This window comes from Cynocephalus volans, chromosome 8 (assembly GCF_027409185.1).
Source record: "Cynocephalus volans isolate mCynVol1 chromosome 8, mCynVol1.pri, whole genome shotgun sequence".
Taxonomy (NCBI): Eukaryota; Metazoa; Chordata; class Mammalia; order Dermoptera; family Cynocephalidae; genus Cynocephalus; species Cynocephalus volans.
The window spans coordinates 43,104,105-43,119,008 of NC_084467.1; the positions used below are offsets into that span (position 1 = coordinate 43,104,105).

The 14,904-nt window shown below is 41.5% G+C and overlaps 1 protein-coding gene and 1 non-coding gene across 2 annotated transcripts in view; both read right to left on the bottom strand.

Moving 5' to 3' along the window:
* Positions 1-271: 271 nt before the first annotated feature.
* LOC134385336 (U6 spliceosomal RNA) lies at positions 272-380 on the bottom strand. Its single transcript, XR_010024326.1, has one exon. It is a non-coding gene; the product is annotated as a U6 spliceosomal RNA (small nuclear RNA).
* A 4,033-nt stretch (positions 381-4,413) lies between these two features.
* The window catches only part of LOC134384133 (calreticulin-like), a 28,220-nt gene continuing 17,729 nt past the window's right edge, over positions 4,414-14,904 (bottom strand). Inside the window, exons 7-9 of the mRNA XM_063105752.1 lie at positions 14,227-14,370; positions 6,372-6,464; positions 4,414-4,662 (exon numbers count right to left, since the gene is read on the bottom strand). Coding sequence (XP_062961822.1) covers positions 4,414-4,662; positions 6,372-6,464; positions 14,227-14,370 — 486 coding nt within the window. The remainder of the gene's footprint in view (positions 4,663-6,371; positions 6,465-14,226; positions 14,371-14,904) is intronic.

The window sequence follows — 14,904 nt, forward strand, 5'->3', positions numbered from 1 at the left end:
TCCCTTTTCCCACAGTGAGAACTGGCTCCCAACGACATCGATGTCTTTATTCATTTGCTCAATGTTATGGTACACACAAAATTTTATAATTGCTACATTCATTCCGTAACCAAAAGCAACCCATTAAATAGGGTTCACAATTTGTTTCTAGTTTTGTTTTTAGACTAAGGATGTATATTCAAAGTATTTTGTTCAAAAGTATTTGGAGTAGTTTTTTTCCCCCCTTCAGAGTGGTTATATTATTCATTTAAATACAGTTAGGTTCATTTGTAAGCATATGGAATACTTCACAAATTTGTATGTCATCTATGTGTAGGAGTCATGCCAATTCTTTCCGTATTGTTCCAGTTTTAGTATATGTGTTGTCAAAGCAAAAACACCTCATTCTTCAGCCTATTTAAGTCTTACTTAGTCTTTCTTCCACTTCACTGAAACTACTCCTGTCAAGGTCATCAGTGAGCAATACTTTTCTATCCTTGTCTTTTTTGACCTTTCCACACTTAGCTGACCTCTCCATTTTCTTGAAACCTCTCCTCCCTTGGTTTTTGTGATACCAAAATCTTCTGATTTTGCTCTCTATTCACAGGGCTCTCATTCTCTTGGTCTATTCAATCACTCTAACATTTGCTGCTCTGGGGCTGGCTGGTTAGCTCAGCTGGTTAGAGCACAGCCTTTTTAACGCTAAGGTCAAGAGTTTGATTCCCCATACCGGCCAGCTGCCCCCGCCACAAGAAAAATCTCTTCGGTTCCCTTCATTTCTGTCTATACACTGTCTCATCTACTTCTATGTCTTCAAATGCTTATTATGCCAATAACTTCCAAATTAATATCTTTATCCCAGACCTCTCTCTGGTCTCCAAACTTATAACCAACTGCCTAATGGGCATCCTCTTGGCTATCTCATAGACATCTCAGGCTTAACATATTAAAATGAACTCATATATTAAAATAGGACTCATAAATTCCCTGCTGAACCTGCTTCCCCCAGGTTCCTCCCTCTCAGTAAACATGACCTTCATCCACCTAGGTGCTCTGGCCATAACCTAGAAGTCGTTCTTGATTCCTCCGTTTTCCTCAACCATAATGTCCAATCCATCTGCAAAACAGGAAAACTTTACCTCCAGGATTATGTCAGATTAGTCCATTTCTCTTGTCTCTGCTACCAGCACCTCACTCGTCATCTCTCACCCAGACTACTCATGACTTCCTCCCTGGCCTTCCCTCATTCATTCTTTAGTTTCTCCCTTTTATTCCACACCCCCACCCCCACCCCATTCATTCTTACAGTAACTCCACAATGACCTTCTTAAAGACAAAATAATAATATGAGCTTACATTATCGACTGTCTATTAAGTGCCAGGAACTGCTCTAAGAACTTTATACATCTTTAATCTTCACAACAACTCCGTGAAGTAAAACCCGAATCTACCTCAACTTTATAGAAATGGAAACTGGGGCACACAGAGATTAAGTAATTTGCCCAGGGTCACATATCTGGTAAATGGTAGAACTTAGGTTTGGACTAAAACTGATTTCTTAGCCTTCAAGCTTATCTTACCACCCTGTACTAAATCATGTCACTATCCAGTATCAAGTACTTTGACGGTTTCTCACTACACTGGAACTAAATTCCCAACACCTTACCAAGGCCTGCAAGGTCCTGTGTGACATGCCTCCTGCTTACCCCTCCAAACTCATCCCATGCTTTCCTTTCCTTTGCTCCATCTACAGGGCTTTCCCCCCACCCTCTGCTCCCACCCCCGCTGCCTGCCCCCCAGCTTCCTCGAACACGTTAAAGCTCTTTCCCGCCAGCAGGCATTACACATCCTCTACCTCAAATATTCTTCTCCACGATCTTCACGTGGCTGGCTCTTTCTTGTTCTTCAGGACTCATTTTAGTTTTCTGTTCAGAGAGACCTTCCCTCCCATGCTATTTCTTAAGTCAGTCCCTTCCTGGTATGTTCTATCTCAGCCCTGTACTTGTTTTCTTCTTAGCCCTAAAAACAACTTGAAATTATCTGTTGTTTACTGGTTTCGTTTCTCTTCCCCACTGGAATTAAGTGCTGTGAAGTCAGAGGCTGTGTCTTAGTCACTTTTGTATATTTGGAACCAAATACAGTTTCCAGTTCCCAGAAGGAACTCAAGAAATATTTTTTTGATAAACATATATTATCTTTTTCTACTTGACGGTTTCTGTTTATTCATTATTTCTGCTTCCTCATCACTTTGTTCTGTCACAGCCCAGAGTCTGTCTCCTCCTACACATACACCTGTTGACCTCATGGTCTTTCTCTTTTCATCCTGTTAGTCATAATTTTTACTGCTGCTACTTGCCTCGATCACCTCATGTTTCCTGACTTGAATTCCTGAGAGAGAAATGTTGATTTGTCCAATTCATATTATAGGAGCCAGGCAACATTTTAAGGTCATTGGCAAGCACACAGGTCACTTGCCTTTGGGCCATATTCCCAGTCCCAGTCCAAGCAGCTGTGCTAGGGCAGGGTGTGTGTAGGGATGGTGTGCACAGTGCTGTTTTTCTGCAAGGATGAGAGTTTAGTAAGCACAGAGATCGATATTTGAGCACAAGTTGTTGGAGCAGCAGCAGCAGCAACAAAAAGTTAACCAGGCCTCACTTAAGAGCTGGGTTCCCCAATAGATGCTCTCTAGGAGGAAGGTCTCAGGTTATAGTTGAGTCCAGTTTATTCCCCTCTGAGGAGAATAGTAAACACAAATTGAAACTTCTCATATTTATGTAGTGTTTCTAAAACTGCAAAAAAAAAAAAAAAAAAAAAAAAGCATTTGCATCTATCTCCATGTACACCTCCGGTAACCCTATGAGGTGAAGAATATAGTCCCCATTTTTTTTTTACAGCAGGAAGACTCTTATGTTATAGAGATAGAGGTATAAAGTCAGGTTTCTCAAACCAGAATATTCTAAAGATTGCAAGGTCCAGAAACTACACCAGACATCATCCTACAGGAAGGAAGGAAGAAGTTCTTGCTGCTCCTCTTTGATCTCACCCCTCCACTTTCTGTCATCCAGATACCCTGTTCTCTGACTCTGAAATCTGGTCCACATGTCCCCTTCTCCATCAGACAGACTCTTGAGTATTCTTTAAGATCTGACTCAAAAGTCACTTTCTTCATGAAATCTTCCCTGAAACCACGAGGGAGAGTTTTGTTTATTCTTTCAACTAATATTTACTGAGCACCTACTATGTTCCAGATCCATATTTGTAGCTCTATGCTATCATTTACTGAACTGTATGACAGCTCTGTCTGAGCCTAACTCCCTGCCTGTTGGTTGTCATTTTGTAAAAATATAGTTAAAAGGATATTTCTTCCATGTGAAATGTTGCCTACTCTGTGTATTCAATAGTGATAGACATTCACTCACTCATCAACAGCCTGGTGCAGTGGCAGGATAAGCTTTGAAACTGGGCAAACCTGAGTTCAGATACTGGCCCTACCCCTTACTGGTAGCTTGACCCTGAGCAAGTGATTTACCTGCTCTGAGCAGTCTCTGCATCTGTAAAATTAAGATAATAGGGGCTAGCTGGTTAGCTCAATTGGATAGAGTGTGATGTTGTAACACCAAGGTCAAGGGTTCAGATCCCTTACCTGCCAGCTGCCAAGGGAGGGGGAGATAATAATGGTATCCTCTATAATGGCTGCTATGTGGATCAAATATGCACATTGTAGGAGCACTACAAATACATGGGAAAGTGCTTTCTAAACTGTAAAGAGCTATGGGAATGCACATGATGATGTGAGCAGGTGGTACAGAAAAGAAAAGTATATATAAGATCAGCAAACTTTCAAACAAGTAGTAATTATTTAAAAATTGCATAGGGCACAAAATAGCAGAGAAGCAAAATGACCTTCACAAAGTATTTTTCGTTATCTTAAGAGGAAGTCTGATTTTGTTTTTAAGTGGTTGATACATATGCAAGAGGAAAACATCATCTGCCACAAGTACAACCATCAGCACTGTTCAGCACATACTAGGGAATACAAATATTTAAACAAAATAAAATCCCTGGGTGTGTTGGGATAAATTGAAAGTGAGAATCAAGTTTATACAGAAGATTACTCACCAACAATTAATTTCCTAAACGCCATGATAATGATAGTAGCTATAGGTAACATTTTTGACTATATATTTATATCAGACACATTAGCTCATTTAATCCCTGCAACAACCTCATGAAATAGAAATTATCACTCCCTTTCCACTAACAAGGAAATAGAGGAGATGCGACTTTCCCAAGGTCATACAGAGCAAAGGAGGAGGGGTAGAAATACAAATCCAAAGTTTATTCAAAAAGAGGAAGTTATTTTGCTCCCCAAATTTTGTGAACCTCGTGAACACTTCTTCTAAGCCTCTGAGTATAAACATTTTTTTTTCCAAGTTAGAGTTCATCTTTCTGTTCAACAAGGACTTCATTATTTTTACCCAGAAATGCTCTTCCAGCATCATCCTCCTGCATCTGCCTGTCATTTCCTGATTCCTCAGAAGGATCCTCTTCAATTTCCTCTTCTTCAGTTCCCCAGATGTCATCTTCCTCTTCCTCCTCCTTTTCCATTTTCTTCTTTGCCTCTTCTTCCTGTTTTCTTTTTTCCATTTCTTCATACAGTTCTCTCCATTGCTTCTCCAGGTCCTGTTTAGAATGTGGAATTTCAAAATAATTTACAGATGGTATAAACAAAGTTAACCCACTTTAGAAATATCTGGCATCTTCCTGCAGTTTGAAAGATTTCTAGGATAGTGTTTATTTACATACAAATTTTCAGTATGTCTGGGGTGAATGTATGTGCATGTGCATGTGTGGAATTTGTTTGTAAATAAAATTGGGTCAGATTTAACAAACATTTATTGAATACCTACTGCATTGCTAAACACGGTGGTAGACAATCTACACACATTTTTTGTATTCCTCACAGCAATGTGTGAGGTAAGTGTCAATGGTCCCACTTTCTAAATGAGGAATCTGAGGTTTGGACTTCTTTGTTTCTTGTGGATCTCCCCAAACTGAATGTAAGCCCCATGAAGGCAGAAATCTCTATTTTATTTCACTGCTGTATACCCAGGAACAACACTACATATACTCCCAACTACTGCAGTTCTTTGAACAGGCACTCGACAAATATTTGTCAAGTAAATGTATGGCTTAATAATAACAGCAACCATGTATCGAGTACTTTCTATATGCCAAGAACTTATAAGATAGTTGCTATAATTATTCTCAACTTATAGATGAAGAGAGGTTAAATAACTTGCCTGAGTTCATATAGTTAGTAAATGATGGAGCCTGGGTTTGAACCGAAGTGGTCTAGCTCCAAAACTCATACTCTTAACTAACGTGTAGTAGTACTTCAACAAAACAATATTAGATGATAACCGCAAAGTAAAACCAGACAAAACCAGACCAAAAAGTATACTTTTATTTTTGGTCTGGTTTTGTCTGCTTTTACTTTGGGGTTATCATCTAATAATTTTTTTCCTGTGATGACTACTTCAATACTTTTTTGCAAATATCAAGTGTCAAAGTTCTCTCGAAAAAAATTTGGGAGGGTGCCTGTGCTTTGCTGATGCTCTAAGCATAAGCCTAATTTGCCTATTGGATAATCAAGCACTGGCTACAAACCAGCTTGAATGGACCTTCTTGCAGAACCAGGAGGTCTAGATGGAGGGCGTCACCATCATGAGACAATTGTCCCAAGTATCACTCCACCCATAAATAGTTCTGGGAGGAAAAGGTAACAGGTAAACAGCACTATCACCTTCCTTCCTTCTCCAAGCCATTCATCAGAAATGGGATCAACAGGGCCAGCCCGTGGCTCACTTGGGAGAGTGTGGTGCTGACAACACCAAGTCAAGGGTTAAGATCCCCTTACCAGTCATCTTTTAAAAATTAAAAAAAAATTTTTTTTTAAAGAAAAGAAATGAAATGGGATCAACAGCTAGCTCCCTTATAGACCACCACACTGTGAGCAGACAGTGTGATATACAAAAGGAGCATGACTTCTGGGTTCACATTCTAACTCAACAAGTTAAAGGTTACATGTGACCTTGGGCAGTTTATATTCTGAATCTCAATTTCTACATCTGAAAAATGGGAGTAATAATAACTTTTGGAAAGTGCTCACAGAGTAACAAGCACAGAGTTGTAGGTGTCCAACGAATGTGAGTTCTTGCCCCCACCTCTCAGGGCCATGTAACCAGAAATGAAACAGTGACCGTGAGGCTGATTTTTTTTTTTTTTTTTTTTTTTTACCATGACTAATTCAGACTGATTTTTAAAATGCAGAGACCAGTGCACCACTGAGGAGTCAGATGACTGGAATCCAAGGTAGGGGAGCATCTTACTTTTCTTATTCCCCAGGTCTTATTTCCAACCTCTTCAGCAAACTCTTCATCATTTGTAAGAAGGAAATTGTCAAAGATGCTGCCTGATTTTACCTGTTGGAACGAAAACAGTGGGATTATTAAAACTAGGTACCTAAATATTTAAGGGCTTAAAAAATTAGTTGGGGGGGGGCTGTTAAATGCAGATTCCCAGGCCATGGGCTGAAAGATTAATCAATAATTAAGGTTGGACAAAGGAATTCAAAAGTTATTAATAATATAGGGGATCCAAATGCTATACTGCCCTAGCTGATCTGCTCTAGAAAGACATTTATTTACTGTTTCCCAGGTCTCTGTGCTCCTCAAGCCTCTGAACACCATTTCAGAGGTTTGTGAAGAAACCTATCACTCTGCTAGCCTACAAATTGGTGCCCAGTGGCTCTTGCCCCTGTACCATATTTCTCTATTTTCTTAAAATAACATTTTTCGTATTTACAATTAAAGGAAAAGATCAATTAAATACACAGTATATAATATTTTCAATGTATGTTTATTTAATGATAAAAGAATAGAATAGAAAGAGCACAGGTCATGGAGTCAGACAGACCAGCTCAACCACATACTAGCTGTGTTACCTTGGGTAGTTACTCAACCCCTCTGAGCCTATTACCACATAAGTAAAGTAGGAAAAATAATAACTCCCAGGCAGTAGTGTCATGAAATTAGAGATAAGATATGCAAAGAACAGCGTCTAGCAGATAATAGTCACTCAATAAATAATAATAGTTGTCATCATAAATTTTCAATATTTGGATATGTTCCAAAAGCAGCAAAAGAATGGTCATTCTGTAATTTTTTACTCTACGGTATGTTAAATAAATTGCCAAGTCAGTTTCGTGGGAGCAGTTGTGTGCAACTAAAAAAAAGTTTGCAGCATGAGTTATCACGTGTCCCTCCCCCAAACCTTGAAAAACTCCTGCCTTACTCTTTCATGGTCAAAAAAGTTTTTTTATTTTTTGTTTTTAATAAGAAAGGCTTTTATTTGACTCACATCAGCCCACTAACCCTGCCTCCAACAGAAAAACAAATGACAAAATAGCTGCTTTGAATAGAGATTGTTAGTTTACTCTGAGTCATTTTTTTGATGGGTTTTATTTTTAATTCCTTGTGCAATTTAAAAAATTTTCTTCAAATATCTTGGGATTATTTTTTTAAATCTTGTGATTTTTTTCGGGCCGGCCCGTGGCTCACTCGGGAGAGTGCGGTGCTGATAAATCTTGTGATTTTTCTTTTTTCTTGAGTTGTTAGCAGTCTTGTTTAGAGAACTGCCCATTTATTGGCACTCCCATTTTCCCTACTTCCATGATAAATATTCCTAATCTTTCATGTTCTCTTCAGCGTCCCCTTGTCCTCATCTCTTACGTTAAATTCATGAGCTATGAGGGTGCCAGTCCTGTTTCCTAAAATGAGAGGGGTGGCCTTGGTCTACTCATATCCTCTCTGTGCTTACATGTTTTCATCTGTAAAATGGCAAAATGAAAGAAAATATACCTTCCCTGCTTTCTTCATACAGTTTTCAGGAGAAAAGAACACATAAGAAAGAGATGTGTTAGACTGTGAAACTGTAAAGCCTAAAGCCTGAAGGAATTTTTTTTTTTTTTTTTTGGAGGCTGGCTGGTACTTGGAATTTTTAAAAAGTTAATTCACTGAAAGTTACCTGGTTTCCTGTGCTCTCCTACTTAGATCATAAAATGGAAAGAGTATAGGTTTGGGCACTTATTAGCTATGGGACCCTGACAAGTCAAGTCACCTCTCAGAGCCCTCAGTTTTCTCATCAGTAAAATGGAAGTGGTAAGTCCTACCCTCCTGGCCTCACAGGGCTATGGCACAGACCATATGATGTGTAAGGCTAGGCTTTGCATTATGGTTAGGCTACACACATCACAATTTGTTTTATTATTCCTTCGAAGATTGTAAGGAGTCCCAAAGTTAAGAGAACAATTTTCTCTGTTCTCTGCCATCTCCTCCTGGACTCTGTCCTGATCAAAAAATGCAAACCATTTCCACATAAGAAAAAAAAGGTAGAGGGATTGTGTTCAGAGGTGTCAGAACAGGAAATAGGAGGGGTCAGGAACTAGCCAGTAAAGTTAACCAGTTTACTAGGCTGGGACCAAGGAAGGAAAGGAAGGGCAACTGGACTTGCAAAGCATCTGAAGGTTAGAAACTGGGGTGTTGGGGTGGGGCAGGTAAGGGAATTCCCAGCCATCCCCATGCTGAAAATCACTTGACTTTTCTAATAAGGTCAGGGACCCTGTGGTAAACTGGACCGTCTGGGTTGGCTGAGTGGGGTGGGTGGAGTAGGACCAGTGAGGGCCAGACCCAATTAGAAGTTAGAAGAAAAGGATGCCTGCAAGGGTGATGTCAGCTTTGTGCAGAGATGTGTCACAGAAACAAAAGAAAATGAAAAAACCCTACAAGATGAAGAGATAATGCTGGAGTTTTAGAAATGTAGTCTCATGGGCTTCAACGCATTTTATTTCATTTTATTTATTTTTCTGGCACTGACCAGTATGAGGATCCAAACTCATCTGCATTTTAATAAGATCCTCTGGTGATTCATAGGCATGTGAAAGTTTGAGAAGCACTCCTCTGCCATGGTGTATATTCTTCAAACAGAAAGGTTTGCCTGCTTTGAGAGGTTGAGAGAACCTAGAGCAATCAGTGCCAAATAATTTTTAACTTTGTAGATGAACAAAAGTACATTTTAAAACGTGTACCTCAGGGGCTGGCCTGTGGCTCACTTGGGAGAGTGTGGTGCTCATAACACCAAGGCCATGGGTTCAGATCCCTATATAGGGATGACCGATTAGCTCACTTGGGAGAGCGTGGTGCTCACAACACCAAGTCAAGGGTTAAGATCCCCTTACTGGTCATCCTTTAAAAAAAAAAATGTGTACCTAAATGTTTTTCAGTGAAAAAAAAATGTTTGAAGAAAACAATCAGATTAGGCATATTAATAGGATCACATATGTTTATAAGATGTAGAAAGTTCCTGTTATATATTTGAATAAGTGGGAAAAACACAACCTGTTTCTCCTCTGCTCTCACAGCATAATCATCACAGAAGACAGACTTCTGTGACAAACGTGGAAATTTCTCCCCACTGGCAAGCAAGCAATCAGGTTCTGCAGTGGACACCAGCTGGGTGCCCTCCAATTCAATTCCCAGACTATCTACCTGGAGATATTGTCAGATCCCACAGGTTGAGGGCTCAGTCCCAAACTGCCCCCCTCATGCCAATCACAACCTACAGGATGTTTTATCTGTGCTTCTGACCGACTGCCTATAAATTGGGGTTCCCACAACTCCCTCCTTGGGTTGGATTAATTTGCTGAATAGCTTGCAGAACTCAAACACACACTTACGTTTACCCATTTATTATAAAGGGTATTACAAAGGATACAGATGAAGAGATGCAGAGGCAAGGTATGGGGAAAGGGGTGCAGAACTTCCATGTCCTCCCTGTGTGTGCCACCCTCCAGAAACCTCCATATCTGTAGCTATTCAGAAGTTCCCCAAACCCTGTGCTCTTGGGTTTTTATGTTAGCTTCATTACGTAGGCATGACTGAAACATGGGCAACCCTGTAGAATGAGACTGGACAAGAAGGGTCTTATCTAACACTAACAGCCTGGGTGGGGAAACCCAGCAAGGCCTGTTTGTTCAGGTTCTTCTTGGTCTCTGTGCAGCATTTCTTCCTCCCAAGCTTGGGGCACGGCCCCTCCTGAAATAGGGGCCTTATGACCTACTACAATCAATTAAGGGAGTTCGGAGAATTTCCTGCCTCGGGAAGAAAAAGGAGCAGGTGAAAAGAGGGCAGAAGAGAGCAGAGTATGAGCCAATAATCATGGACAAAAACCAACCTATAAATACAATAATATCACAGTATTAAAAAGGGACAACTGAAAAAGAAAGAGATAATTCGAACTTGTACAAATCGTATCCACATTCTTTAGATATGCAAGGAAGGAAAGAGGTATGGCCGGTTAGCTCAGTTGATTAATGCACAGTCTGGTAACACCAGGGTTAAGGTTTCGGTTCCCCTTACCCGACAGCTGCCAAAAAAAAAAAAATGAGGAAGGAAAGGATACAATGTGTCCCTTCCTTCTCTCCCTAATCCCCACTGTCAGCACATCTGGTAATTCACACACATGACCTCCTTGCACTCTTATGTTGGTCTCCTTGAGCCAGGAAACCATGAAAGTGGAGATTGTAGGGGGCCAAGGGAAACTTCCTCTTTATTCCTGAAGATTCACTAAAAATCACTGACAAATTCAGATTAATATGAATAAAAGGCATAACGAATTTTATTTTAACATGCATAGCATGATGGAATCACAAAATGATTGCCCAATAATCCAGCGGAGGTACAGATGCTTATAAACCCCTCTTCATAGGAGAAGGGGAGATGGAGGTATAGGAATAAATGATTTTTAGGGGAATTCAATTGGCTCAGAGAACGTAAAATGGCCTGGGACAAAGTCTATTTGGCCCTTCAAAATACTGAATGGGACTGAAATAGAAGACTGGTCTGTGACAAAAGTCTGTCCAGGCGTGTTGACAGACTCCAGTCTTTCTTCCTGTGTTATGAGTTAAGTTAGTGAAAACTCAGGGAAAGGACGAGAGGTAATTGTCTGCTTCTTTGGCGGGTCCAGACTTTAGGCCGATAAGGGAACAGCTTCATCCTGTGCTTTGGAAAATGATGGAGAATTGAGGGACAGGAGATGGTGGAAGGTCAGAGAGACCTTGAGTCTACTTCTTTTTTGTTTGTTTGTTTTGTTTTGTTCTGGTGGCTGGTCAGTACAGGGATCCAAAAACCTTGACCTTGGTGTAATAACACCATGTTCTAATGAGCTGAGCCAATTTGCCAGCCATGAGGCTGCTGCTTTATTCCAGCATGTCAAAGCACCATTTTTTGGAGGGACAGCCTCTGAGCCCCAACAAAATAAAGTGGGAAATAAATAAATAAATCCAGAAAGCCTCAAATACGGGATGTCTGTCCTAGAGACTTGGCAGCTCTGAAATGTAGAAATCACTGGTTAGGGGCAGAGATTTTCTTGGCCATGGGACCTTCCAGGATACACCCAAGGTCAAGTGACTGTGGTTTCCAGAGGCTCTATTGTATGGTGGGTATGGTGGGTATAGTCATTATAGCAAGGGTTTTAGAGGCTAACAGACCCTTATTTGAATCCTGCCTCTACCATGCACTCCGTGTTTGTTCTTGGGCCCTTGACATTTCTGAATCTCAATTCTCTCAAATGTAAAACAGTATAATAATAAGATATAATAATATTCAACTTACAGAGTTGTGAGAATTAAAGGAGGTGATATGCATAAAGCATTGATCCCAGGCCAGTGTTTAACAAAGGTGAGTTCCCTTCCTCTCCCGTGGAATTCTTCTTCCAGGACTCTGTAGACTGCAGTTTCTAGAGGCCTCCTGGGAGGGATCGTGGGTGAAGGCCTCCACTCTGGGACCTGTGCTTGAGCTACTCTCTTTTCTCCTGAATTGGGGAGGAGTCCTCCCCATTTTCAGTAATAAGTCTCAGGGAAGAAGAGTTGGGAAGAGAACAACTTTCCAAAGGCCTGAGTATCTGAACCCTCCTCTTTCCCTTTCAATCACAGCCAAGGATCTGACTGGCAGAGAGAGGGAGACTGGGCCAGGACCTGTCATCATGCCTAGGAGAATCACCTCCAACATCTGCCTGGGCATCTTATATTTCAGAGTTTTACCACATCTCTATTTCCTTTTATCCACAGAGCCACTCCCAAGAATCATATAGGACCAGCAGAGGCAGTGTAAAGTACTAGAACCCTGAATCTGACATCAGAAAGTCCTGCACTCAAATCTTAGCTTTTCTGCTTACCTTACAAGATGTATGTCTTCAGACAAATTATTTAACTTTTCTGAGCCTCCTTTTCACATTCAGAAATAAGAGATTTCATAGTGAAAACTAAATGGTATATACAAAGTCTTTAATAAAGTGCTTGGTACATAGTAGGCGCTCAGTAGATTTTAAATATTATAATGATTAGAACAAGAATTCTGGTCAAGATGGCGGAATAGACGGTCCCCAGCATCACTCTCTCACAAAAATCAACCAATTTACAACTATAAAAATGTAACAACAGCCACTCTGGGGCTACTGGAGCTCATGGGAAGAGGAGGAGAGACCTATGGAGTTCATGAGGGGGAGAAGCCACGATGAAAGAAAGAAAAAACTGCTCAGAGCATTTTGTGCAGCTTCCACTTTAAGGCTGGAGCTGCTGAGCACACAGAGCAGGAGGCGGTAGAAGCTGCAGCTGTGCCCTTCAGATGGAGTTGCTTGGAGGCAGCAGAGGAGAAGGGGGCCTTGGTGGCTGGACAGCAAGACCACTAATAGGGTCCCTGTGGACCCACGCAGGAGAAGCCAGAACTGCTGAAAAAGGGGAGCCTGAGGCCAGTGAGTCATCACAAGGGACCAGCTCAGGGCCCATCCCATGGGAAGTGTTTGGAGCACAGGTTGTGGGGGAGATGGGCCCACCAGGAGAACACTAGGACACAGCAAGGACAGACAATCTGCCCCCTAATCAGTGCAGGACCACTCAGAGGAGACTGGTTGGGAATATGGAATTGCATGGGGTGAAGATTGATGAAAAGACTCAGGCCCAGATCAGAGTATCTACACAACCCAGGTGCCCCTGGTCTCTGAAGAGCTGGAAGTACCTATAAGGTCAACCATTAAACCCTGAGCTACACAAAAAGTCTTCCCTAGGGAAACAGCAGCAAAGCAGCAATTTAGCTCAACCACAGAGCTCAAGTACTGGTTCCCACAGGAAGTTCCCCCATTTTAGAAGTAAGCAAAGGACAAAAAATTAGTTTTGGCCCAAGCACACCACCAGTACTTCAGGCTGCCAGGGCACCTGAGGCATGGAACCAGGGACCGGAACACCCCCCCCCCCAACCAGGCACACCACCAGCACCTCAGGGCCCCACCCAGGGGCTTGGAGCCAGGGACTGGACCCCTTGCCCACAACCAGGCACACCACCAGTGCCAAGGAGCATGCCAAAAACATTATCTCCATGTGGGTGGCCCACCACAGCCACCACAGTAACCATGGCTGCTGTAAAAGTGGCTAGACATCACAACCACCACACAGAGGGTCCACCAGCCACTGGAGTGCATTGACACAAGGACAGTCACCAGCAGAGACCAAAGAAAAGAACAAGATGTCTCTCTCCACAAAGCCATTCCAGAGTGACAGAAGAAGCATCTGCTCTGTAATAATATTGGGGGACGTGAACATACCTCTCAGCATTGGACAGATCATCTAGGCAACAAACAACAGAATAACCATTACTGTTTCAGAAGGAGAGAAGAAGTGTAGGGTTATCAGTGGTGGGAATGGGGAGGGAGAAGGGGATAGGGAGAGACTGGACAAGGGGCACAAAGAATAAGTACAATTTGTAGCAATACACATACTAGCAATATTGATTTTATCAACATATGTCAACATTGAATCCCAAAAGTATGTACAATCAATTATGAGTCAATTAAAAAAATTTATTAGAACAAATATAATTACCCTATTTATTTATTATTTATTTTTGTGGCTGGCTGGTATGGGGATCTGAACCCTTGACCTTGGTGTTTCAAGACTGCACCTAACCAACTGAGCTAAGTGGCCAGCCCCCCAACCCACATTTTAAGGATGAGCAGTTTGAGGCTTAGAATGATTAAGATTTACTCAAGTCTCGTAATTTCCAGCCTAGGGCTCTTCCCACTTTGTGAAAACTAGAGGGTCCATTGATCAATGACTTTGAGCCCAGAGAACTTTACCTGCCAAAGGTCCAGGCCGAGAACACTGATGTTATAATAGTGACAGATGGCAGGGTCAGGCTTATATTCAGGGTTGTCTATTTCTGGATGAATCCACTCCCCTTGATAACTAGGATTGTCAATGATCCGAGGTTTCCATTGTCCCTAAGCAAAGAACCAAAAAGTGGACATGGCATTAGTATTTTCCTATTCTCCTGATCTTATACAATCAGAAAGGCCAATCACTTTATAAAGGCAATTTTGTATTAGACATAAGGATTCAGAGCAAGATTCCTGGAGCTTCTTTCCCTTTATCTGAGTTAATGCACAAGACTCTTTCAAGTTCCCCCTTCTACTCAGAGGGAACCAAACAAGGTGTCAGGGACCCATTCTGATCCTGGCCCCATCTCTCTGTACAAGCTTATTCATGAAGTTAACAAATGTAGCTTTTAAGAGAACATCATGTAAGTATCCTGGCACTTGGGGCCATTCTCTTCCTGGTGTGAAGTACAGGAAACTGTGGCCAAATAATATCATGCTTGCTTCAGTCATTTTTATCTCCAGACCAATTTGAGCAGGATAGAACAGGGACTTGCCCCAGAGAGGCTGCTCATGGATATTCAGGCTGCTCAAGCTGACACCGGCTAGCAACACCTTAAACATCCTACCAATCAGTTCACCCTTCTTCAGAGCCTTGAG